This window comes from Taeniopygia guttata, chromosome 17 (genome assembly GCF_048771995.1).
Source record: "Taeniopygia guttata chromosome 17, bTaeGut7.mat, whole genome shotgun sequence".
NCBI lineage: Eukaryota > Metazoa > Chordata > Aves > Passeriformes > Estrildidae > Taeniopygia > Taeniopygia guttata.
This window is the reverse complement of record NC_133042.1, coordinates 3,571,856-3,597,820: the sequence shown is the minus strand read 5'-3', so window position 1 is coordinate 3,597,820 and position 25,965 is coordinate 3,571,856. Positions and strand designations below refer to the sequence as shown.

General features: G+C 47.1%; 1 protein-coding gene across 1 annotated transcript in view; it reads right to left on the bottom strand.

The window, feature by feature from the left end:
* Positions 1-25,965, bottom strand: part of PAPPA (pappalysin 1) — a 180,837-nt gene that overhangs the window by 15,105 nt on the left and 139,767 nt on the right. Inside the window, exons 15-21 of the mRNA XM_030286607.4 lie at positions 22,877-23,060; positions 20,033-20,243; positions 19,270-19,441; positions 15,721-15,868; positions 13,079-13,188; positions 6,487-6,558; positions 2,175-2,273 (exon numbers count right to left, since the gene is read on the bottom strand). Coding sequence (XP_030142467.4) covers positions 2,175-2,273; positions 6,487-6,558; positions 13,079-13,188; positions 15,721-15,868; positions 19,270-19,441; positions 20,033-20,243; positions 22,877-23,060 — 996 coding nt within the window. The remainder of the gene's footprint in view (positions 1-2,174; positions 2,274-6,486; positions 6,559-13,078; positions 13,189-15,720; positions 15,869-19,269; positions 19,442-20,032; positions 20,244-22,876; positions 23,061-25,965) is intronic.

Here is a 25,965-nt window from a genome sequence, read left to right as displayed (position 1 = left end):
AGCTGGGGCAAGTCTAATTTCCCAGTCACAATGATCCAGCTCCCAGGGAAGTCTGTGAAAGCAGATTTATCTCCAAAAAGCTACAAAACCTCCTCTTCCATGGAGAAAAGCCATCAGATGTGTGACCAGCTGCCCATCTCTGACCATTTGCCCTTTGCATCAAGCAGTTTTAGCAGAGAAAATAACAACCCACTGGGCTACAAAGTGCTTCCCCTCCTTGGGAGGTCACTTGGTTTCTGGGTGGCAGGGAAGCAGCAGATATTTTGAGCATGAGTTGCCTGGCTGGTAAGCATTCGCAGCTCTGTGCAGATCCCACTTGGTCTCAACTCCCTGCCCAGCAATAAATTCTGCTCCCAAACCTTGATCCTGTCCCTCCCCACCCCCTCAATTCAGCTCTCACATCCCTTGTGTTTCAGTTGTGCCCTTAGCTCCTGTCTTGATGGGGCTGGTTTGGGTCGGTCCCCTCCCAGGCACCTCGCTTTTGTTCTTCTGACACTGTTTGGGATTTTTCATCGCCTGCTCTCCAGCCTGCAGGCAGTGAGATAAAGTTTCCCAGGCAGACTGTTTTGGGAGGAGAAGACCTACACCATGCTGAGCTACCGGGCACTTCCAGCTCTGCCCTCCCGGCTGGTGGGAGGTCAGCGAGCAAGCTGTGCTGCTGTTGGGCTGCTCCTCCCAAGGAGGTGGAAAATCAGCCAGAGACAGGAATCTCCTCTTGGAGACAACTGATGAGCCACGGTCTGTCATCCCACTCATCTCTTCAGTGGTTGTTTCACCAGGGAGCCCCTTTTGGGGTCTCCATGCCTTACTTCACCAGTGGGAAACAGAGGAGCACCCCTGCCTAGGCTTCCCTGCATGTGGCTCCCAGGACTTTTTTTTCAAAAGAAACACCACAATAGAAGGGAATGTTTGTCCAAAAAGAGCACAGCTAGGGAAACAACCTCTTCCCCGGCATTTTCTCCAGAGGAGAAATTAACTCCTTCCACTTGCCAGGGCATGTCCATCTCCCCCATTGTTCCCAAATGGACCAGAGACAGCCCACAATGCTGAACCAAGGAAAAGAAGTGTCTAGACAAAGCTGGCTCCTCTGCAGAGAGGATCTCCTTCCTCAGCTGGGTAACGTGGATGGTGTCATATGTAGAGCCCAAGCTCCCTCAGGTTTTGTTATTTATTAATATGTATCAGATACTCAATGCAACTGGATTTTTCATTCTGTTCTACACACAAATCTGGAAGATAAGGTAAAATATTCACCTGCCAGAAGCTAAAATTTGCTTTATTTTTGGGGAGGAACCTAGTTCCAAACCCCTGCTGGTTAGAAATCTATAAAATGTTGTACTGCTCCAAGCCACAAGCGCTATCACCCCAGTCACTGTCTCTAACAGTGCTCAGAAATGTGTGTTAAAGAAGCAGAAAAAGGAGGGATGTGTGTGGAGGGAATCTTCCCAGGCTCAAACAGCCAAGGGTTCAAATATTCCTCAGCCAGAAACTGCATCCAGATCACAGTGTCTAAAAGCCACTGATGCAGCAAAGCTCCACAAATAGGCCTGTTCTTTTTTTGACTTCAAATATATTTTTGTTCTTAATAATACTCTGTGGCAACGCATTCTATTACTCAAACACACACTGTGCCAATAAGGATGTTCTTTTTGTCTGTTTGGATCCTGCTTCCAGGAAATTACCACTTCACCCCCTCATTGCTGAGTGATAAAAACCAGTGGATTTTACTTTCCTAAGCATCATCCTTACCTTAAATAATGCTTTTATAGATCTGTGTCACTAGCTTCTCTCTTTTTTGCAAGGCTCTGTTCTATGTGGTCTCTGTGCAAAAAATATTTGACATCTCCACCCAGCCCTGCTGCCCTGCTCCACATTCTTCTGTGTCCCACTCTAGGATGGGACAGTCAGCAGCAAGCCAGGCACATGTGGATACACATGGATCAAAGAGCAGATCCACAACGATGCTTTCCTTGTGCTCTCTCCTATTTTCCTAGTGACTTCTAACCTTTCGCTTACCCTTGGAGGATGGATGATAAATGAGCCAGCAAGAACTCAGTGCCTATGGTGAGTTGATGCCTGAAGGTCCTTCTGAGGACCTTCCTTTTTGGAGGAAAAATATTTTTTCCAGGCACCAAGCAGCATTCAACAAGGAAAAGAGGAAGGGGCATCCCTACCTTTTTGGTCTTGACTGTTGAGGCACAGCAGTCCCCACCATCATAGTTGCAGAAGGCTCTGTTGTTGATGGAGTCACAGTAGTTGTCCCCCATGAAAGGCTGAAAAAGGAAAAACCAGGAAAAGGCTGAGAGTGGGCACATGGATAAAATGAGCCCTTTCCTTTCTCACCACAAGTTGAGAAAATCGTGGTTGGAGAAGAGAAGGTTGTGTAGGACCTCACAGCACCTTCCAGAGTTTGCAGGGGCTGCAGGGGGACTGTTCATCAGGAACTGCGGTGACAGGACAAGAGGAAATGGCTTCACATTGAAAGAATGGAAATTTAGGTTAGATGTCCAGAAGAAATCCCTCCATGTGATGGGTGGGACCCTGGCACACAGAAGCTGAGGATGCCCCCGGATCCCTGCAAGTGCCCAAGGCCAGGTTGGACACTGGGGCTTGGAGCACCTTGGGACAGTGGAAAGTGTCCCTGCCATGGCAGGGGATTGGAAGTGGATGACCTTAGGGCCCCTTCTAACCCAAACCATCCTATGATTCTATAATCTTGAAACCTGTAACAATATTTCAGAAGAAAACCACAAAAAATTGAAGGAACCATATAGTTTGTAACATACCAGCTGCCCTGAAAAGCAAGAGATAATTATTCCCCTTTCCCTTCAAAACAGACAGAAAAAAAAAGGACAGTAGATGGGAGGGAAATGAGCCCTTGTTGCCTCTTCACATCCCACATAAGAGGATGCTTCAGGAATATTAATTTGACTAGGCCCAGAGACAGCATCCAGGCATCTAAAATTGTGGCACCTTTGATAATTTTAAGCTAACCTTCCTAAACTGTGTGGGATAAGAAGAAGGTTATGTATTGCAGCAAAATGGGCTTGCTTTTAATAGCTGAGCTTTTTGTCACAGTTCTGACTTCACAACACATGTCAGCAACGAGGGCATGAAACAAATCACCAGGAGGAATGGAAGAGGTCTGAGCTCAGCACAGGGACCATGTTCTCCTGTTTTCTGAACAGCAGTGACTGCATGGGACTTTGGCCATGGCACGTGATCTTCCTCCACCCCACAGCTCAGAGCTGGGATAATGGCAATTATTCAGAGGGACATTGTGGAGAGCTGTTAAGTAAAATTCATAAATGATCTTGAAAAAGAAAATGTGGTCATTAGGCTGGGCAATGTGATCACTAGTCCATGTGCTACACAGGGCCTGAATAATAACCACAATTCTGAAGGAAAGGCCTTCTGAAGTCTTTCATTACGCATTGGAGCCCTCTTGGTTTGCAAGTACAGAAGTTTAGACTTCCCTGGAAGTCTAAGCTGTACCCAACAGTAAAAAAGGTCCATACTGGGTGTGAGAATCCCAGGCAGCAATGAAAGCTCAGAAAAATGAATGATCAGCAGAGAGCACAGTCTGTAATTCTCCATGCACAGGCTCATGAGACCATTCCCACTTTATCTGCTCATTGAAAAAATCACTTATTTTCACTGAGAAAAACACACCTGCAAGAAGACCTCCTTGCAGAGCAGGCAGGATGTCTTGGGGAGGTTTCCTGGGAGGATTTTGCATCAATTGCAGACCCAGAGGGTCTCAGATGATGGATACCTGAAGAAGCAGCCATGAAAGCTCACCGTGCTCTCCCCAGAGCTCGCCATGGCCACACTCATCAGAACTGAAATGAACTCATTTGAGCGGGGAAATGCACACTTTTACTGATGATGTGCTACAAATTTAAATATTTCTATCAGGTAGAGGAAACCCAGGCAATGATGACAATATCTCAGACCACAGCAGGACTACCAGGAGGGGACAGACTCATTGAGTGTCACTTGTTTAATTACGTGCAGATACTGCAAATATTGACAAGGAAATCAGAGTTACAGTGTGAGTCTCCTGTCCCTCTAAACTGTCTTAACTCCACTGATTTCCATAGATATTGATTTATTTATACAGGCAAAGCCTTTGACTTGAAAGCCCCCTTCCAATTTAATTAATATTCCAAGAGTTAAAAGGGAATGATTTATAAATAGATGAAGAGATATTTTGAGGCAAACATAGTCATATTTAAAACTGTGAACTTTGCTCAACCTCACAGGAAATTCTGCAGGCTTCTCCATGTTTCTCTTGTGTTGCCTGGCTGTGCCTGCTTGATGGGAAATCTTGACTTTAAATTTCCATCCCTATGCCTGTACCCTACACCTATGAATGCTGGAAAATCCATAAAGAAACTGGTGGAAGAATTTTCTCTGGCACAGGGCAGACAAGCCAGTCCTTTGGAGGAGGAGAAGAATGGGACAAAAAGCATCTATTCTGATTTGGGACCAAAATCCTTGCTTGGAGGGTGAGCTCTCTGCTGCTCTTCATGCACGTCGTAGTGCTCTGATATTTTTGGAGGACGACACATGAAGTCCAGAGGGACTTGTTTGCTACTGAAACACCCAAGTTAGGTGCAGACAAGGACGCGGCTGACTCATAAGCCTCTGTTCCTGCCACTAGGGAGCGACAAAAAATCACATTGCAGCAGCTGCAGGGGTTCCCACTACGATCACCAGGAGCCAAATAATGCCCCACTTACAGCCTCCCGCTCGGGGAAGCCTCCCTAATGCTAAGGATGTTCCTACATTAGGGGTTGTATCAGCTTAATGGCCCAGCATTATTGACCTACTGGCTTATTAGTCTCTGTTTCCATAGTCATGGGGAAAAAAAAAAAAAAAAAAAAAAAAAGGCTTGGTGAAGATGGCATTTCTTCTGAAATCTTAATGCCAAGCTCTGGCCCATCCGTGGATCCTGGAAGCATCACACTCTGAAAATGATGCTAGAGGCCATTATCAATTGTCTGGGCAAAGCCTTCCCAGATGATGGATTAGGATGCAGTGACACTGCTGAATGAATGTTGAAAAGAAGAAAGTTCCTCTTGATGCAGAGGGCTCTGGCAATTAGCAGTGATGGAAAGGAAGAAAATGCTGAGAAGAAGCATGTCAGTAATAATGGCTTCTGGTAAATTATTACATCACTGCAAAGTTTGTCTCAGTAACAACTATCCTTAAACAGCAGGAGGATGGATATCCAGCGGTGCATCAGCACCTGAATGGCATTTTTTAATGGTGGCTGGATGTTATTTCAGCTCTCTTTGGAGAATGGGGGCACCCAGCCAGCCTGCATGAATGCGATGTGTGAGACAGCTTATGACATTCAGAGCACTGACAGCAGAATGCTTTTCATTTAGGGAACAGCTAGACAGAAACTATTACATTGTTGGAGAGTTATTACCCTCTTGGGCCCAACATTTGTACACGAAGGAAACCTGTCTTTCACTTCAAGACAAATCACATCCCACAGCAGTGTGGTCTGGAGCTTTGTGTCTTATTCAGGAATTCAGTCCCATGTTCTGAAACTTTGGGCAAATAACTTCAGAGTGCTTGGGTTACTAGGTGCTGAAAGCTGGGTCAGTGTGGCAGAAAGTCAGGACACGTGGAGGGAAGACACAGCTCTGCCACTGTCCATCGCCATCTCTGCCTCTCCCTGTGAGCCAGCTCATTCCCAAAATGGATATGGAGCTTCCCAACCTTCCAGAGGATTGACTCCTTCCTGTGACTCCTTCCTCAAGGGCTGGCATGATGGAAACCACATGAGTGCCATCACACACACAGAGGTGCTCCAGCCCTGTTTAACCACAGAAGCATCTTCAGTCTTCTCAGACATTTCAAAAATTGCTGCTGGCAGAAACAACATCCTTCAAAATAATTACTTTTTCTCAAGTAACTTGCAAGACTCTAAAAGTCTATCACAGCTGAAATATAACTGCATGTTTCTGATTATTCTTTTCTGGTTTAGACAGAGGTGGCCAGTGGAGGGAGGTGTGATTTGCTCCATACCCAGCTGTGCTGTCCACCCAGTGGTATCATCTCTGGATTTCCTAAACTTTCTCTGCCCACACCAGTGCCCGAAGCTTGGCTGGCCTTGGAAAGAATTGTCCCTCAAATAAGTCAAGATCAAGGAAAAACAAGAGAAGGCTTTTACAACTTCCCAGAAACTCACAGATTCTGGGAAATTCTTTTGGTCAACCAGTGTTTTTGAGCTGCTTGATCATTTAACTCCTGTGACAGTCACCAACCATCATCTCTGGGAAAAACACCAATTTCCCCACTGAGTGTCAGGACCGATGCAGGCAATCAGTCTGTGTGATAGGGTGGTCAGGGAAAAATCCTGCTTTCCCCACTTGAAAACCAGAATTTACAGCCCACATGCCTGAAGTGATTGTTTCTGTAAGATTTAGGAGAATCACCATGGACCACCTGAGCTAAAGCCAAACTCACCTCACAGCCTTTAACACAATGAATCAGGGAAGGGTGAGGGTACCACTTGAGTCCTGCTGTGCAGACAACACTCTGGAGAGAAGAAATAAAAAAAAAAGCAACAGGTTAAGACAAAGAAATCAGTGTACAGAAAGTCAGTGTGCTGGCTCCTATGGCTCTCCAGTACTTAACCAATGAAGTTCAGTTCCTAACACCTCTTGTGTTCTCAGGACCTGGCTGTCCTCCAGGTATTTACAAGAAGTGTTGGACTTGACACTTGCAATAACAGAGCATTTGAGATTAAAATAATATTTGAGGTTCTCCTAAAATGTCATGCCCAATATTTCACTCATGGTGGGGGAACGTGGCAGGGAAAGGCAAAGGCACAGGTCCACTTTTGCTCTTGGGTAGGGGGGAGGCATTCTAGAAATTAATTTAGGGATTTCTTTGGTGCTGCCAAGAATTGCTTTCTTTCACTGTCCATCGCACCTTTGATTCTTGAAGGTGGAAGCAGCTAAAGATGGATTTTCAGACACATTTTAGCACCATCTTAAATGAAAGCACCTCCCACCACACACCTTCAGAATAACCCCCAGACAGGACAGCACCCTTGGCTATATTTTATGAGCTGTATAATAATTTCTCTACCAACTCTGTGAAGAGAAAAATGTTGCACACTTAGTTTTGGGCACCAATGACGACCAGCCTCCTAGATAATGACATTTACAGGGGCACCTAGGTTTAAAGAGTGGATGAAAACTTCGGCTGTTCAGTAGAGATGGTGGCTCCACGCCATGGGTGTCCTGGAGATAGGACTCCCATCCATCCAGCAGGACATTAGGCACAATGTTCCTTTGGGGTTGTTGCCCATGGATGAAGCCCTACAGCGTCCAGCTGAGCAAGATGAGCACACAGGCACTCACCCAAAGTGTGGGATTGGGGTTGGATGGAGGCCTGGGGAAGGAAGGGATTAACATTTGGGAAGACCCATCACACAAGCCATCCCTTCCCCTGTTCATCTCAGGGCTAATTTCTTCCATCTGCAGGGGAACCTCAGCCTGTTTTTACAGTTTCTGTCATTTGAGGCTTACCTGGCGTGTGCTAGAAAAAAGGACTTTTATACTATCTGACTCGGGCTGTTTATCTTTCCGATGCTCTTGGATTTTCCACTATTAGTCAAGCCCAGCTTGCCCCACCTGCCTCGCAACAGGGCCTGTCTGTGTGAGCAGAGAAGTGGCTGGGGAGGGGAGGATGTTGTTTATCCCCTGGGAGGAGGGAGGGATCGTGCAAGGTGCGGGGCCTGCAGTGTCACACATTCCCCCGGCGCTCCTGACAGACAGCTGGAGATTTCCAGGCTGTTGCCTGCCACAAATATTGAGGGTTTTTTCTCCCCCCACCCCCTTCTGCTTATTGCACTTCAGAGGGGAAAGAAAGGAAACTTTTCTAGGTTTGAAAATAAACAAGGCCAATCAACAGAGTGGGAGCGGGGAGAGTAAAGGAAGCAGTTCAAGAGCATTTGAACCCAAGAATTAGAACAAAGTGGAAAAACTCAGGAGTCTGTCTCCTGTACCCAAGGCCAGCAGACAATAAGTGGAAGAAGTGCACTTCCAAAGAGCACCTCACATTCCCCTGGTTAGAAGCATCAATATTTACAAAACCTCATGCTCTGTGTGAGTGTGTGAGCATGCAGAGTGAACAAAAGAAACCAAATAGCCCTGAACCAGGCTCTTCAGAAAGGAGCTTTCCACATGAGAGCAATCCCTCGCAGAGGAAGCACTGACTGTTTTCCTTACCCTTCAAGAATTAAAACACCAGCACCTCCCTTAAAGGAATGGATGGGAGGTGAAGTCTCTGAGACAGTTCTCTGTGAGTGAGAACTCAAGGCCATCCTCAATCCCAAACACAGCCTTGGGCTGAGCATCCTCCAGGGAATGGGAATGAGCCCATGCTCTCCACAGCACAGGAAAGCCAGGAGCCAGGTTAATCACGGGGTCAGTTGGAAATTCCCATTCCTCTGGAGTGGCACCTGCCTACAGCTTCCTACCAGTTACTTTGTCCTCCCCTTGGATCATCCTTTGCTAGCAGAGACCACTAGAGCTGAATTCAATCCTGATGACATTCCTGGAGCTGGAAGCAGAGGCAAGGGCTCTAGGCTATAGTCCTGACTCCTCTTTCTGGTTTTCCAAGCCCTCAATTCCTACCCCCAGCCTGATTGTACCCTGCTGTGGTGTGTGCACTGGGAGAGAGGATGTGAGTAGAGGGAGAGCCTGGGCTAGAAAACCAACAAATTGGGAATGATTTGGATTGCTGGGCATTGTTTCTTCCTCCTGCAATTCAAACAGGCATACAGGTGCTGCAGGGTGCTGCCTGGGGCACCTGAAATAAACAAATGTATAGAAAGCAAGCAAGGATGGGCAAAGGTGGTACATGAGGATGATCTGATGGAGCTGGCGTGCACAGATAGGTAGACTCAGAATGCCAACAAAGGATGGAATGGTGTATGGAAGCTCCACATCCACCACATGCCAGGTGGTGCCTGGGGAATAAAGCCCATCTGGCCACTGCCCCTGGAGCCCTGTCCCTTCCCTGTGCTGCTCTGTGCTCCAGGCCCCTGAGGTGACATCTGCTGCCCTCCCAGCCCCAGCTCCCCTCCTGCAGCACAGCTGTGAAGCCAGGTGTGCTGGCTCGGGTCCTGTCCCCAGCCCAGAATGCCACCCTGCCACAAATGTGGTGAGAGGTTGGGATTCTGCTGTGCTCCCACAGTAGGTGACAAAGAGCCAAAAAGCAAATCAAGCTGTCATTTTCTCCTTGTGAAGGAAGAGCCAGTGCCTCCAGTGCCAGTGTTTCTCTCCCCTGGTGGGACTAACACAATGATGTCAACCCTTTGTGGCTGCAGAGGGGATCAGGTTTCCCCCAGAGAGGCGGGTGGAGAGCTTTCCTCCACCTTAGATGGGTCAAGTGTCCCCCCAGGCTGGAGCCCTGGGACTGGCATCTCCTGCTCTCAGCTAACTCACTCACAGGACAATTAACCCTGGGCTTTATGAGTGAGGGGATCAGCCACTGCTGCCAGGAAAGAGGATTTTGGGGGCTGCCTCCTCCTGTAGCTACAGATGGAACGGGATCTCCTGCCTTCCCAGGAGTGGAGCTGCTGCACCACAGAAGGTCGCATCACTGTTCATGACTCAGTTTCCCTGCTGCAAAATGAGCCGGAAACTCCAAAACCAAAAAGCAAAACAAAAAAAACCCACCAAAACCCACTCCTCTCCAAAAAAAAAAAAAAAAAAAAAAAATCAAAACTAAACCAATCAACCAACCAACCAAACAAACAAAAAAACTCAACAAAACAAAAAAAGCCCCTCCAAACAAACCAACCAACCAAACAAAAAAACTGAGAGGGGAAGGAAGGAGGAAAAGTGCAAAGCTTAAGTGATTATGGGAGTGTTTAAGGAGCATTCCCACTAATGAATTCTGGACATTTTTAATCCCAGGGCTTGCAGTCTGCATGGGAAGAGGGGCCATGGTCACGCTCAGCCCAGCAGAGCTGGGACGTGCAGACCCTTTGAAGGCTCTCCCAGGCATGCACATGCCTGCACACTACTTAGCCTGTCCCTACTCAGCACTAAGGCAAGAACCCAAGTTCAGACAACCTAAGAAATGAGGTGTCTGCTCTGTTTCTCTGCAGTCAATGGGAAAGAGCTGTCAAGCTGTCTCTTGGAGATATTTCCCTTTTTTCTCCCCACTGCCTGCACAGTCATTCTTGGCAGCTCTATCCATCGGTGTCTTCAGCAGCTCTGTGTGCCACACACAGTGAAGGGAAAATCGTGGGGACAGCACTGGCTGCTCTGAGCACATCCCACAGCAGAACAGAGGCACAGAAGATTTCAGGTGATTTTTTTTTTTCCTTGCTGAAAATACTGATTTGAAAGACACTGCCAGCTTGTACTGATTTCAGCAAACTGTTTCAGACCCAACAAAGCAAGTCAACCTAAACCAATTCTGAAAAACACAGAAATATTTAGACATTTTGTGAAATGAAATATCTGTTGTTGTTTATTGTTTGAGAGGACATTTAATTTCTAAGACTTTGCTATGTTTTTGTTTTTTCTTTCGTTTTCACTAAACAAAAAGTTTACAAAATCTCCTTGGAAATGAAATACTACGTTATGTTCAAACCAACATGTTTTTTCTTCCAATTTTTTGGTTCACCAAAAATCACAATAACAAAAGGGTCCCTTTGATTAGGGATTTTTTTTTTTCATTTTAAGAGAACTTTGAGTGAACCGAAAAATCAAATGATTTGCACAGCTCTCCTCTAAACAGCCCTCAGAGAAGGGATAGTTCCTTCTTTCCATTTTGCTTCCATAACAGATGTTGCTTGAGCTGCTACAGACAAATTATTTATTTTTTCTTGTCAGATTTCCCTGTGTTTTCTCTGTCCCCGTCCCCTCAAAGGTAAGCACCACACATCAGTCCTGCCTTTATCTTCCTCCCATCCTGCCCTCATTTGTACTTCACTTGTGCCTGAAATTAAAGCAGCAAAAAGTGTTTCCTTTGCGTCATTCAAGTGCTCCGAGATGCACAAAGACTCGCCGTGTAAATGCAGCCAGCTGCTCCCTGTGCTCATGTGGCACAACAGCAGAGCTGTCACTGGCCATAAACAGAGACACGGGTTATTAATGATATATAACACATTGCCATGGGGACCTTCCCCCAAGGCATCCCAGTCCCATCTCTCCAGGATGTCCCCACACCCACCAGAGCAGCGTTTCTCCTGGTGGCTCCCCAGGAGGCACTGCTCCCCATGGGTGACATCCCATTTTCTGCAGAGTTGGATAAGATGGATGTTTTACAGCTTTACCAAATTTTTAATTATGGATTTTTTTCAGTCCCTTCCCGCATGTCGTCCCTCCCAACACAAGTTCTCCAGCCCAAATCTCACCTTCTAGTTACAAAGCATTTGTGGGGTGGAACTTGCATCTGCTCAGGGCCTAAAACTCTTGCAAGATCTTCACCATCAGGGGGAAAAAAGGGCTTATTTACTGCTGTGCTCTTGGAAACCATGGTTTCTCCTCCATCCCTCACTCCCCTTGTCTCCCCCTTTACTACTCTGTGTTTTCCCTGCTGCCTAATGAGCCCTCCAGAGACCTGCAGGTATAAAACTCGTTACAGCTCCCTCCACGTACCCGCATCAATAAGTGAAGGAGTGCAGAGAGAACAGGAGGGAAGCTGTCACTTTATTTCCCCATGAATTACAAACCACTTTAAAGTCTGGCACTCAGGAAAGGGCCGGTGAGAAATTGCCCCTCATAGAGAGATAGGGGTTTTCTTTATGTTTCATGCCAGAGACTTGGCAAAGCCTTGGCTTAAGACAGTCACAGAACCTCAGCGTCTGGAGCAAATGGGAAGCTGGGAAGGACATTATGAGCTTGTCATATTCTCTGGACTTAGGTTTCCCACTCCTTTCCCAGATTTATTCTCTTGCTCTGTGTGAAACAGTGAAGTTCAAAGTTGTGGAGAGTTCTGGAGCCACTTGCTACCCACAGCCAAGGCCAGATTTCAAAAGTCCCAAACCCTGGGCGTACATTTAGGCATGTAGAGAAGTAAATAGACTGTCAGAGCTGCTCAGGACATGCTGGGGCTGTGTTGGCTGCTTGTTCTACTCCTTAATGGAGTTCAAGTGTGTAAAACAGACTCCTGCAAAGCCAGGACCAAGTATGTGAAAGCTAGAGGTGTTGCTCAAGCACCATGAGTAACTTGCACCCTGGTGACACCTGATGTGCCACCGTCTTCCACCACGTGCTCAAACGTGTCCAGTTAGACTTCCACACCTGCAGAAATACCATAAACCCACAAACACCTGGTTTGTTTGTAGGAACGTGAGGGTTTCCAGGAAGAGTTAGGTGAGTGTGTCTCCCACTGACATCCAAGTGTGGGCATGACACCCAGCAGCTGTTTGCTGCCAGCAGGGCTGAGTGTGTGTGTGCAAGGCACTGCAGGTGGGTGTGCACATCCCCATCAGAGCACACTGCCACTGGTGTGTGCTGGAGGACGCTCAGGACGGGGAACTGGGAGCAGCTAATGCTGGCTCTGCGTTTGCAGCAGGCAGGAGGGAGAAGTGGTGACCTCTGGAAGGGGCTGTGCTGAGCAGGCAGCTCTCACATGCGGGCAGAGGAGCGGGGGGAGCGCTCAGCCAGCCCTGAAGGGTCGGGAAATGAAAATCCCTCTGTATCAGCTTCTTTTGTCATCCAGAAGCGGCACAGAAAAATCCAGCCCTGCCACCCAAAGAATGCAAAATATGGAACAGGAGGAAGAAAATAAAGTATGGCCAGTGCCCTTTTTCTGGCTGTCCATCACATCTTCCTGTGGCATGGATCCCATTTCCAGATCAAACCCCACTGATGTGAGGCCTCTACCTTGAACTGACTTTCACTTGGTAAACATAGAGAGAAAACCACTTGGAGAGAAAGCCACTATGTTACTGGAACAGACACGAGAAAAATCAGGAATTCTTTCCTAAAGGTCCAAATTCCCATTTTCCACAGGTAACACGGACCACTCACTGCTCATAAACATGCAGTAAAGGATGTGGTTCATGCAGTTGCCAGGCACTGACCTTCACTCTCTGAGGGTTCATCCAGTGCTGGATGTCTTGCACGGTCTCGTTCACGCGCAGGAGGATGGGCTCGTGACTGTGATCCAGACAGGAGGTGGTACACTCTGTGCCTGCTCAAAACACAAAGGGGATAAAGCTAAAGGATAAAGCAGGCAGCTTCTGACCCTTCCAGCATCCTTCCAGCTGAAGGACAGGATTACAGCTCGTTTTTCCTAAATTGCAATTAGCAGTCAAGCATAACTATCACATATCTCCTAGCCACACGTGAAGTGCTGAGTACAGCCCTGTAGTAAGCAGGAGAGCGTGGGGGTGGCAGGTATTCCAGGGCCTTTTTGAACAAGCTGCAAATCTAAGTATTTCTCTGGCTATTAACTCCAAGAAAGGGGTCAGGTTTTGCACTTTCAGATCATCAAGACAATGTGAAGGTTTTTCCATTTCAACTGCTCTTTCAAGCAGTGGGGCTGATTAGGGAGAGGCTGTCGAACTCATCTCACCTACGACATGGCAGAAACCTATTGTTTGATCTGTCAGATTTACAAACATCCAATAATAATCTTCCAAAGGGTGATCAAGCCTAATGATATTGGGGACCAGCTATCACCCAAGTCCCACAGTCAATAAGAAGTATGCAGAAAGGTAATGATGGCTTTGTTCACACATAAACCTGCTTTTTCTCTGATTAACTGTCATGCCCAGTGGGAATCCTGTCCTCTCTTTATTAAAACATGCTGTGATACTCTGCAGCAATATCCCAGAGCCCTGTGGTGACACAACCATAAGCCCTTGTGTGTTGGACCATTACCATTTCCCCCCTGGAAAATCACTCTTGAATGGCACAGCTGCTGCAAACATGTCATTAGGATTTCTGCACTCCAATCAGCGTTGGGGGAGGAATTAATCTCTGCACTGGTTTGGAGAGCTGAACCTTTGGCTCAACACGCCTCAGCCTGGAAGGGCAGATTAGGTGTCTGAGGAATTACTGAAGGTGTGTGGGATTCATAGTGACCATGACTGGTTGCTATTATTTTTCCCACCTGCTTCTGCCTTCTCACATTCTCCACTTGGAGGAGTCAGTGGGAGCAGCCAGACCTAGGCTGGAAAGATGGGGAATGTTTGAGGTTTGTTTTGCTTTCCCAGGACACCTGGAAATGGCTCCAAGGACCTACTGGATGAGACCTATTGACACCACCACAGAGTGAATGACTGCCTCCTGTCCATGAGCATGGTGGGCACTTTTTCAAAAGGACATTGATCGCGCTTTCAAAAGTGCAAAGACGAGAGGAAAACCCCAACATCCGATCCCAAAAGTTGGTGCTGGGTGAGCCTAAAAAGTGTGTGGTATGTCTCCATCTGCTGAGGATGAGAGCCAGTGGCCACTGTGCCCTTTCTGAGCTCTAAATCCCTTTCCAGAGAGAGCCACACTCCTGTGGGAGGCCTGCCCCATGCATCCCTCACGTCCATGATGCTGTGTGGTCCCATCGTGGGGTCAAGTCCACCACTCCCTGGGATTGACACCTGCCAACAGTCACTGCGACAGGAGCCGGTGCTGGCAGGCACCCAGCACTGAGATGTTCCCCCCCAAACCAGGAACTGGGGTTTCTCTCCTTGCAAAAACCTGTCTGGCCCTGGAGGTAACCTCGTCTCAAGGGTAAAACGCCTCTCCACATTAAGAGTCGCCGCAGCCTCCTCGCCGCTCGCTCTCCCGTGCTCCACCACGCTCGTGGAGAGGAGCGGGTCGGAATTGTTTTGATATATGATCTGTAATTGGCATCATTACAGAGCGGTGATCTCATCCAGGTCGTGTTCCCCTCCCCGGGGAGGGAACACAAGGAGGCTCGTAGTCCTCCGCATGGCTGCGATATAATGAGGGAGCCGCGCAAGGAGGAAATTTCTCCAAGTTCAAAGGGACAGGAGGAGGCAGGAGGGGGATGGCAGGGGCTGGGAGGGGGGCTGCAGGAAGGGGCCTCACAAACCTGTGTGGGCTGCAGGCAGTGCAGCTCCTGTTGCAGCCCTTACAGCAGGGAGACCCCCAAAATGGGGGCTGAAAGTACAATATAGTGTGTACAGCTCTGCGTGTCTGTCCCTCCCTGTGCCTGGGTGACACAAAGCCAAGCTGAGCACAGAGGTCATCACCCCTTGCACAGGGAACAGGTACCCCAGAAAGAAGAAGGAAACAGACCCTTTAAAACAGCTCCTACACAACTATCATACCACAGGGAGTGCTCAGCTGGTCTCATACTGTTTCTGGGGAGACCTGAGTCACCCCAGTGCTGCATTCTCCTGTCACCTCCCTGCCTTCCAGCTTCTGGAGTGGGGGTTTGTGCACGTGGCTGAAGTAGTGGGGCATTATGAAAGATTAAGAGCAAAAGCAGGTACAATCCCTCCCTGGCACAGTCTGGCAAGAAGGCAACCATGAAACTGGAAGCCCTGCAAGGAGCCTGCAGTCAGGGCATGTTACATGATGCCTGACCTCTCAGAGCTTCACGTTTCCTCAAAGCATTTCCCTGAAAAGCCTCCCATAGCAGGTTCTCATTCAGGCAAACAGGTTATTTGAAGGACTCCTTCCTCCTCCTGCCATTCCCACCCTCTTCCTGGTCTCCTGCTGCCTGCTCCCACCTGGGGACAGGTGTTGGGGTGCTCACCTATGCCGTAGCCGCCGGTGCACTGCAGCTTCAGGTGGCTGTTGAGCTGGGTGGGCAGCGCACACTGTCCCTGCATCTCCCTGCACAGGTGGAAGGACCCGCTCCAGGTGCCGTCCTTCCGGCAGTGGATCACGTTGCTCCCACGGCCCTGGGAATGAGGGAAGGAGATAATGAGGATTGACAAAAAAAAAAAAAAAAGCAAGGAGAGGCTGAGAGGTGAGGGGTGAGCAGAGCTGTGCTGTTGGAGCAAAGTTCTGTTGGAGCTGCAAAAGCCCCTGGTTGGGACTGCCAGCCCTAGGAGGGGCAGGAAGGAGTTTTATTCCAAAGAATAAAGGAAAGGAAACCTACAGTGCTCACATACACACACAGAAAAATACCCACATATCTTCTGTGCAATTCAAGGTCTTTACAAGCCCCTTGCATGGTCTACACCTTAGAACAGCCCCACTCCTGTTGCAAAAAAGGTGCCTTCACCCCATTTGCCTTCCTCCTTGTTACAGAGAGGTTGGTGTCAAATGCAGACAACCTTTTTCCTCCTCACATTTTCTAACCAGTTACATCATCTCTCTTGAAAAAGTAAGAATCCCCAATGGCCATCTGAAGGAGGAAGGGAGAGTGGGACAAGAGCTTAGCAGGGCAGAACGTGCTCTTTAGAGCTTGGCTGCCTTGAGTGACAGCAGGCGAAGGGGCTGAGACAGACACGCACAGAGGCAGGTGGAAAAGACGAAAAAATCCTCTGGTGTGGGAATGGGCAATGAATAGAATATGACATTTCTCTTATAGAAGAGATTCTTCGTATGATACTGAAGAATGAATACCAAAGTCCGAGGGGAAATATCATGCCCTTTAAAAACAACAAAGGAGTGCACAGGCAATCTTTTGTCAGATCTATCCACACGACATTGGGGATTTCTGTGCAAATAAGCTGTTCTGTGGGATCTGCGAGCCCAACTGCCATGGGGCAATGTGGGACTTTCGACAGAAGGATGTCTGGTGTGGTTGGGCTCCAAAACTCCTGTGGGGGCCTTACTGGGTGGGAGAATCATGCAGGATATCTGCTTCTCCTCACCCATTTTTCATGCCAGACACATTGCCTGCAATCTACCCACCCTGCTCTTGGACACTGTGCTGGATATCTTTGGGGATTCTTTAATCCATGCTGGGGTCCCTGCAGAACTTTTTGGAGGAGCTCTGCCCCACAACTCACACCCATTGTTGCACAGGGACCTGCACAAGCCCCTGGTACTGGCATGGAAGAGGGCTCAGCATTCAGTGGTAGTCTCGTCCTTAATATCCTAGTGCTTCCCTTTTTTTGCTCAGCTTTGTTAATGAACACAGTGTTTAGTGAGATGCAAAGTGGTATTAGCAGCAGACCATGGTGTGGGACCTGCTTCCCCTTCTCTAGACATCTGGCTATTGCCAGAAGTAATAAGGAAATCATATGAAGGGAATAATGGAGCAGATGGACTCAGGGTGAGATCCTGCTTGGTGATTCTCACCTAAGGGCCAGTTTGGCAGAGATTGATTAATTTAGATCTGACTGTTGATATGATTTGTGTACAATATGCAGAAATGGAAGACCCTTGCTCTGGTGCCAGGGGAGGTACCTGCTTAAATGACCATTACATTCCTGGTGATTAAGAGATGCTGTATGTGCAGCCAAGTAATGGTCTTCCAGCATGGTGACAAAGTCAGGAATAAATTGCTAAATTACAATTAAGTACCATTTGCTGCTTTAGCAAGTGTGGTGTGTTTCCCTTGCAATTTCCCTGCCAGCATTCAAACGTGATTCTCAAAGATGAGCCATGAAACCTGATTTATGTTCCTGGAGCTGGCTGTGCTTGAGGGTACTCTTGTATAGTTTCAGCAACATACTCAGACATCCCAGGATATCTATTGCTATAGTAACATACTGTCCATCATTCCCTGACCTGCAAAATCTCTTGTGAAAACCCCTGCTGGGTTTCTTGCCTGGATGCAACGTGTATTATCACCTTATATAGCTGAGAGAGACTTAGTGGGGTTTAATCCTTAAATAATTAACACCTCTCAAGTGGTTCTGGCTTGTGCCAGGAGTCCTTGCTCTTCTTCTGTAGACTATTTTCTGGGATATCTGAAAATACTTTTCACTGTCTATTTTACTGATATCTGTAAATACCTTTCTCAAGATTTTATCTGCTCCTTTGCCCAAGGTGCTTTCACAGCTGAGCACTCACTCCTCTCCCTCCCAGTGAATAGACAGAGTTGTACCTCTCCCTTTCCAAAGCTTACTTCATTACTGCTGTAAGCCTGACTCTCCTGCTTGCTCCCCTTCGTGTTCACCTCACTTAAAAGCAAACACAAGCCCGTTCCACCAGCTGTCATTGCCCTGGATGTCTCAGTTTCCCCACACTGGCAGTGCTGGAACACGGCACAGGCCATGCTGCCCCTCTGAGCAAGTGGTGGACACACAAAACCACAGCTGTTGTGTCCCAGAGCTTCCATCTCCTCTGCACCCATGCCTGCAACTTCTCATTTCACACTGCTCATAACCTCACTCCTAGTCTTAAACAAGGAGAACTTTTCCAGGTGCCCTGATGTGAAACACTGGGGCTCTGCTTGTTGTCACCATGTAGAAGGCAGGCCAGAGGACAGGGAACAGGGGCTTTTAACATGGGAGCAGGTACCAGAGGTGTCTTTCACATAGCTGCCCCTAGAGCAGGGTTGGTACCTTTTTAAAGCTACTTCAGATTCTGATGTCATGATCTGATAATCTGAATTCTGATGATATGAAACAGCCCCTGTTGGAGCACACCCTGCTCCAAGCAGTGCCTGCAGTTGCTGAAGCTTCCACATCCCCGGTTTCTCTTCCCAAGCAGAGGGAGCAGCAGCAGCACTTCTGGGAGAAGTTACTTATCTCACAAACTATAATTACCGCTGGTGAGGAAAACTAGGCATTTCAAATAAGATAGTAAAGGCCAGACCTTCTCATATCAGTGAACACAGCTCCCAGGAAGCCAAAGGCAACATGCTGATTTGTGGCAGATGGGGATCTGACCTCTGGTGCCAAATGACACCTTCACAGCCAGGAAAAACATGGAAGTTTAGAGAGAATTCACCTGAATAATTGTAATCCCTATGGTGCTAAATTTTCCCATGACACACATACATACACCATTACATACAATGGTAAGAACTAGAGAGAAAAGCGAGGTAAAACAGAAGGAATAAATGGGACAAGTGTAGATAACTCACATTCTACTTACTTTCATTTGTTGCTCTTTATTTTCTAGCCAGATCATAAAGCCACTGTGTCAGATTTTTCTGCCACTTACTGTCCAGAAACAGTAAGTCAGTCACTTCTAATCCTCTACAGGTAGCAGTTAATACTGTTATTACTGTCATAAAAATAATATTTCCAGGCTCTTTAAATATGTTTTTCCCTTCTGCATTTCCCTGGTTTTGGAAGAGCTCAGTGTCCCTCGGCCTCTCCAAGATCAGTGTCCTTAGGAAAGATATGGAAAAGCCAGACTTGTATGGGCTGAGGTGATTTGGGAAAGGGAGACTCACCGACTGACTGTCATCATCCTCGCACTTGATCCGGCACTCGCTGTTGAACTGGAAGCCGTTGGAGCACTGGTAGAGCCCGTGGAACTTGGAAGGTGGAGGGTCACAGGTGACAGGCACGCAGGCGCCTGGCAGCCACGTGCCATCTTGTGTGCACTGGATCTTAAAGGCTCGCCTTTTTGTGCAGAAAAAAAAAGCAACATTTAGTGAGTAGCTGAGTCAGCCGGGAGCCTCTAAAGCCTCTGAGCTCTGCTAGCAGGTTGCAGGAGATGGGTGTGCTCGAGCTTTTAACACTTGGGGAACAAGTTGTGAATCTGCGTCATGAGGGTTCTGAGCAAAAATAACGATTATTTGCAAAACCAACATTGAGCTGCCCAGCCTAAACTCCTCTTTTGGCCTTGGACACATCTCCCAAGAATTCAGCTTCCCAGGCTTGTGGGCTGTGGTTGGTTTGAAGTGGGTTTGTGCAGAGTCAGAAGTATACGACAGCACTAACCTTTTCTGCAGGGTTTCAAAGGGGACTCCCCAGGCTGCATATCAAAGGGGTATTTCTAAGGTAAAGTCTGTTTTTTGAGCGCTGGTCAGGATTTTTAAAGAAGCCCAAGTGAGCTGGGTGCCTAAACTGACACTGCACAGCTATCTGCATGAAGGAATTGCTCCATCCCTACAGTGCACGGAGCCTGTGACAAACAACCCCTTCCCAAAATCATTGTAACTCATGGCTTTCTGAACCAGGCTGATGGCATAGCTTTAGTCTTTCACATACTTTCTTGATTTTCTGGAGGATCCAGGGACGTGGTAACCTGGTTTGCATTTGTACTTGCAGAACGAGCCCACTTTGTGCTTGTCTTCTCGGCAGCGCGAGGTCTGGAGATCGGCGTTGGGGACGACGGAGGGTGCTCGACACATCAGCTCACACAGGGCTTCAGGAAAGGACCACAGCCCATCCTCCATGCAGGTCAAGTTGCTGTTGTTTCCTGAGAAGAACAGTGAGCAAAGCCAACAATGTTCAGCGGGACTATTTTCTTTTGAAATGTTGTTACACCCATAAGATATCAAAAGCCCCTTCAGCCAATTTGACAATTCCAACTGCATTGAACATTCATATGTCCTGTGTGTTCTCTCGCTCTAGATGATGTCATTAAATCATTAAGGACTCTGCTTTCAGGTGACAGGCAGGCAGTGCTTATTTCAGGAAATGCTATAGCATAGGGGAAGCCACACGGGCTTTGTCATCTTTTGTATTTCTCTTCCTTATTTTGTTCCTCTCTGAAAGGAAGCTTGTTTCATACACCAACCCCCTCCTCTCCAAAGCCATGGCTTCAACAGAGGGTTTGGTGCCATCACGTTCTTCATTCTGCTTCTGTGTTATATCTTTTCCCTGAATCTGTCCCTTTTATTTCAATTTGGAACCTTTTGGAGCAGCATCTGTTAGTATTAGAGTCACTACTCCAACACAATGAGGAGCCATTCTCAGCTGGGCACTCTCAGTCCTTGGGGACTACTGTGATAAATATGATTCATAATACTCATTAGAGACTCATTTTCCTCAGGAAGCTTTCTTGGCCAACACCTCAAAGGTAAAAGGTACAATAGATCTATTTGCCTCTGCTATGACCTACTTGACTTCAGAAGGTTAAGCTAAAAGTAGCCCAGTCTCAGCGTATTTTACATTCTTTGTTATTTTATACCATATGTTGAAAAGGAATAAGCTTTTCCTAAGAAACAAAGCACAGCTATGAGCCACTAACCCTTCAAAAATCCCTAATATTCCATTGAAATCCCTGAGCATTGCTGCAGGGACCCTTCTCAACCCACAAGGCATATTTTCAACAGTGAGCCAACTTCGGAGTTATCCGAAATAATACTGACAAACTGCTAACCCCGGAGCAATGCCATCTCTCTCTGAGGGGAGGAAGAGAACCAGGGCATGAGGCTGGAATTCAAAGAAGAAGAAAACAAAAGGCTCTGGAGGGCTCAGGAAGGTATGTGGAAGAGCCCTCCTGCCCTGCCCTCAAAGATAAGAGAAGCCACATTAAATCAGCCCCGGATTTCTCTTTCCCCTCCCCAACTGCAGATGATTGCAGAGGTATTTTGTGCAGAAGGGAGCTCTTTTCTGGAGCACCAGCATGTTCCTCTGCTCTGACTCATGCAGCAGCTCCCAGCCCAGCCGTGGTGATATCATACTTGCCACTGCAAAGCGATAAGCTGTGACATTACCAACAGTGGCTGTCATGACGTCAGTGATTGAATTAGGCATGAGTCATTCCAACACTGTTCTCCAGAAGCTCAGTGGCAACATTTATTAGTCATCAGTGATGGCTCTACACCAAACGGTGCCTTTACCTCACAGCTCAGTGTTTCTGGACCAAAGTGAAGTGATGCTACACCAGAGCTGCAGCCCCTGATCTGTGGCTGGTTGTCATCCCTCCAGCTACCCCTGCCTGAGTCATCAGCCTTTGTTGGTCATGATGACTATAATTATTTTCACAGCCTGCTCAAAAAAATTTAAAGCACTTAAAATGGAAAAACACCTTTTGTTGAAGATAGCCCTGTGAGTGTATAAACAGAAAAAGGGAGGTTTTTGCTAAAAAGTAGTCTTAATTTTCTCTTAACTATCCTTTGAGTAGTCATAACTTTGACTGTGTGTTGGCTGGTTTTGGTTATTTCCCAAATAGACTTAAAAAGAAATAAGCAATGTGCTTATATATGAAGAAATCAACACAGCCTTTCCCTGAAATGAAGAATACTTCCCATGCCTTCCTTTTTGATGAATCTTCCTTTTTGCAATGGATCTCGGCAGAGAAGGAGATACCACGGGTACAAAAAAAGCTTATACACTGTTTGCACCTGAATTGACAACAGCAGTTAAGTTTATTTACAAGATGGACAAGTTCTTTCAAATTAAAAATTTTCTTGTTTCCTGAGGACCATATCAAAAGGGGAAATGTGACAGTGAGCATAAGAGTTGATGGTGCTGAGAAGAGAATGTGGATGTTAGCAGAAAAGTAACAGGGAAGAAGATAGAGGAGGAAAGGATAGAGGGTGGCAAGCTGTGTAATTTCTAGGGGAAAAAAAAAAAGAAAAAGGAAAAAGGTACAGAGTGCCAAACAAGAAGAGGACAGGAAGGTCAGAGTAGAGCAAAATGAGTGTGGAAAAGGAGAAGGGTGATGGTGGATTAGAAAAGACAGTGATGGGGGTCTGTGCCATTGGGATGTGGGGCTTTTCAGTCTTCTCTTGGCTTTCCAAACACATGGAGGAGGCACAGAAGAAAGACAGACAGTGGAAATAGACAAAGCATGGGAAAGAAGATAAGAGAGTTCAATCTGATTTATCCCCATGACTTTTCCATGTTTTGGTTGTATGGAAGCAATATTCCCTGTCATTACTGCCTGGCTAGCCACGATCAAGGAAAGGTCAAAGCAAGGTAATAGAGAGATGCAAAGGAACTTAACTTCTAATATAAATAAACCTTCTATAGAGTCCCATAATTCTTCCTGCTTAAAATATCATGAATAATTCTCGGCCAACAGCAAGAGTTACATGTGTTCCTAGGAGCAGCCTGTGTTAGCTGTGTCTCTGAGGTCACTGCACAGACACCCCCCAGTACCTTTCAGGAGAGCAGGAGGTCGGCAAGTGAAGGAGCATTTCTTGCCAAAGGTGGTCCCCTCGCTGCAGTTGAAGGTGGCTGGGTACACATGGTACTGGTCTGGGACACCACAGTCCACGGGCTCACACGTCACCTGCTTGTTCCACTTCCCATCCATGCAAGTCATGGTGACGCTGGACTCCGTCTGGAAAAAGACACACGGCTACAACCACCACAGCCAGCAAGGGAGAGATCAAAACCATGTCAAGCCTAATAGCCGTAATTTTGGCTCACAAGGACAGCCATGTCTGGTCCCTACCATCATCATTTGGACAGCAGCTACCAAACCCACCAAGGTTCCTAAGGAACAGAGTCAGAGAAAGGATTTTCTGCCACCTCCGGGGTGAGACACCAAAGTGCTTCCATAGAAAGAGTGCAGCTCTACAAATAATCCGAACTCTTGTCTGGCCTCCTGAGGCAAGGAGGAAACCTGCTGCTGTGCCCTGCCATCAGAAAGGAGCACAAGCCTGAGCTGTTTGGAGCTGACAGCTGTCCCCCATCCCTGTCACCTTTGCGGTGACACAGCCACTCCGCGGGGATCCCCCTGTGCTTCCGAGTAGTCAAACTCGTTCTTTGGTTTGAAGCAAAAGCCAAGCTGACATGAAGCCATTTGGGACTCTCATCCGAGGCTCTCCCGAGAGGTGTCAGTCACCCTCGGATGGGGATCTCAGGGGAAGTGCCTCGGGCCACATCAACACTGTGTGCAGACACTGACAGCTGCTGTTGTGGCTTCTCTGGCAGAGTGCCCCAAGGCTCCACACAGAGTAGGGCCCTGCTGTCCTGACACCACGGGCGTGAATGCCCGAGGGACAGACCTTTTCCAGGAGGAGTTTGCCATGGGCAGACCCAAGAGTGTCCTGCCCATAACTGGCACCTGGAACTTGAGAGGTTGTACACAGAGTCAGTCCCTGTGCTCTGACTTCCCCAAAGTTACTCTACCATCACAGCTACACAGAAACAAAACTTCTCAGATCCATAGAAGCAAAATTTCTGTGGATCTGAGGAATAATCCAAACTGCACAGCACACTGGAATCATGGAGTGCTAGGGGCAAGGAAGAAAAACGGGGGGAAGTAAAGCAGTCACACATCTAAAGCTAAGATGAATTCACTGAGTGACTGAAGGACAAACAGATGTTGGCAAAGAGAAATGAGTAAACAACATATCCACTTTCTAATTAAAAATGGAAAATTGTTTGTAAAAATTAAAAGCCAGAAGTCAAGAATCTAACTCTTCCCTTCACACCAGAATAAAGAGAGGGACACAGGTTAAGAAATGTGAGAAACCCAAACATGAGAAGGGGAAGATGCTGGTGAGGAATCTGACCAAGCCATACAGCAGCACTCCTCTGCCTCCAGGGAATATTTTATTCAGGGCTGGTATGCTCACAGGAGATTTGCACTGCCGGCCATTGATCTGGGTTTATAAAAGGAAAGGGAATTTTTCTAGCACACATCAAAGGGACCTGGATTCCCTTTTTGCAAAAACACCCTAATGGTTTCAACAGAAGTTCAGACCTGTCTCCCTTTGATATATGGTTGCATTCAGAATGGAAAAAGCAGTCCCTGAGCTGAGAAACTGGACACTTCCCAAGTGGGCACAAAACCCCTTTTCTAGACCGTGGAGTTTATTTAAACAGGGAGCACTGCTGATGGAAAAAAATGTCTTTTCTACAAACTCAGAGTAGCACATTCTGGGATACTCAGAGCCATCAGGTGAAGCGATACTATGTGTTCTCATTCCCAATCATTTCACTCCCCAGTGCCTGTTAATTCTGCCTTTGTTGCTTATCAGAATATCTGTACCATTAAAAAGTGTATATAAACTGTAGGCAGTTGATGTCCTGAAGATTCCAGGGTGTTGCTGTGTGAGGGCCACAGGAGAAGGACTAATAAAGCATATTCCTATGCCTTGCAAACCACCAACACTCCAGGATGATCTCCAGCATTTAGCAAAGCCATCCATTTCCCTTTAACAGATGCTATTATCAAAAAACACAGTAGACATGTGGCTGCTGGAACTTAAAACATAAACCCAAGCTATTGATGTCAATAAACTGAAGTTAATGATGTCAGGGGCTATCCAAATGTTATGGGAAAGACATAGGTCTTGCATAGTTTCATGCTGGATACTGGATCCATGATGAACAGCGGGAAGCTGTATCAATGATAAGAGATTCAGCTTCAGGAAATAAGTTATTTATGTTGCTGTGATCTAGTTTTAGGAATAAATGAATGTTCCTGCTAGCTGCTACTGGCTTCTGAAACACAGCATGGTGCATGAGGAAGTTTCTCTAATGACAGGGTTGCACATCACATGCTCCTTGGAGAACACCAAAGAAACAGAAACCAGAGTACAGCACAAACATTTAAACAGAAGCAGTATCTGTGCATGACAGTCCCACCTTACAAGAGGAATGTTTTGCACAAGCTACACTTGTGAGAGTGTTTCAGCTGCAGCCCGTGGCCTTTGTTAGCAGAAAGCAGCAGGACACCAGAGCCTGCTGGAAGTGCTACAGGCCTGGGATCCCCTCTCTTTGGGAGGGATCCCTCTCCACAGCCATAGTCACACTGTCCTTTGTCTGTGCCCCTGTTCTAGACCTTGATGGTAAAATGTTAATAATTAGCATCTCCACATTTTCATCTCTGGGTTTTTGCCCATGGTACTTTCCCCACAAAGCCCCTAAACTAATCTGTAAGAGTCCTCTCAGACCCCTATGGATTTTCCTCTTCTTGGCACACTGGGAAGGCCATTCCCAAGCAGAGAAGCTGTGCCCATGGAGGTAAGACCCTGTCTCCTCAGCTTTTCCCAGTAATTTGTCCCACATTTGGCATGACGGAATCTGAGGTTTTCAAGGTCAGACATAATAATGGCACATTTTAGAGCATGTCTATCATGCCATCACTTGAAGCACATGTAACTCTGCAGCAGGACACAGCAGAGAGCATTCCCTGCAATGGAGACAAAGACCAGTGGCTCTGATTGGAAGCACAGAGGACAAACCTTCCACAGAAATTATTGCTGATGGCACCCACCAGCTTTTGACTTTCT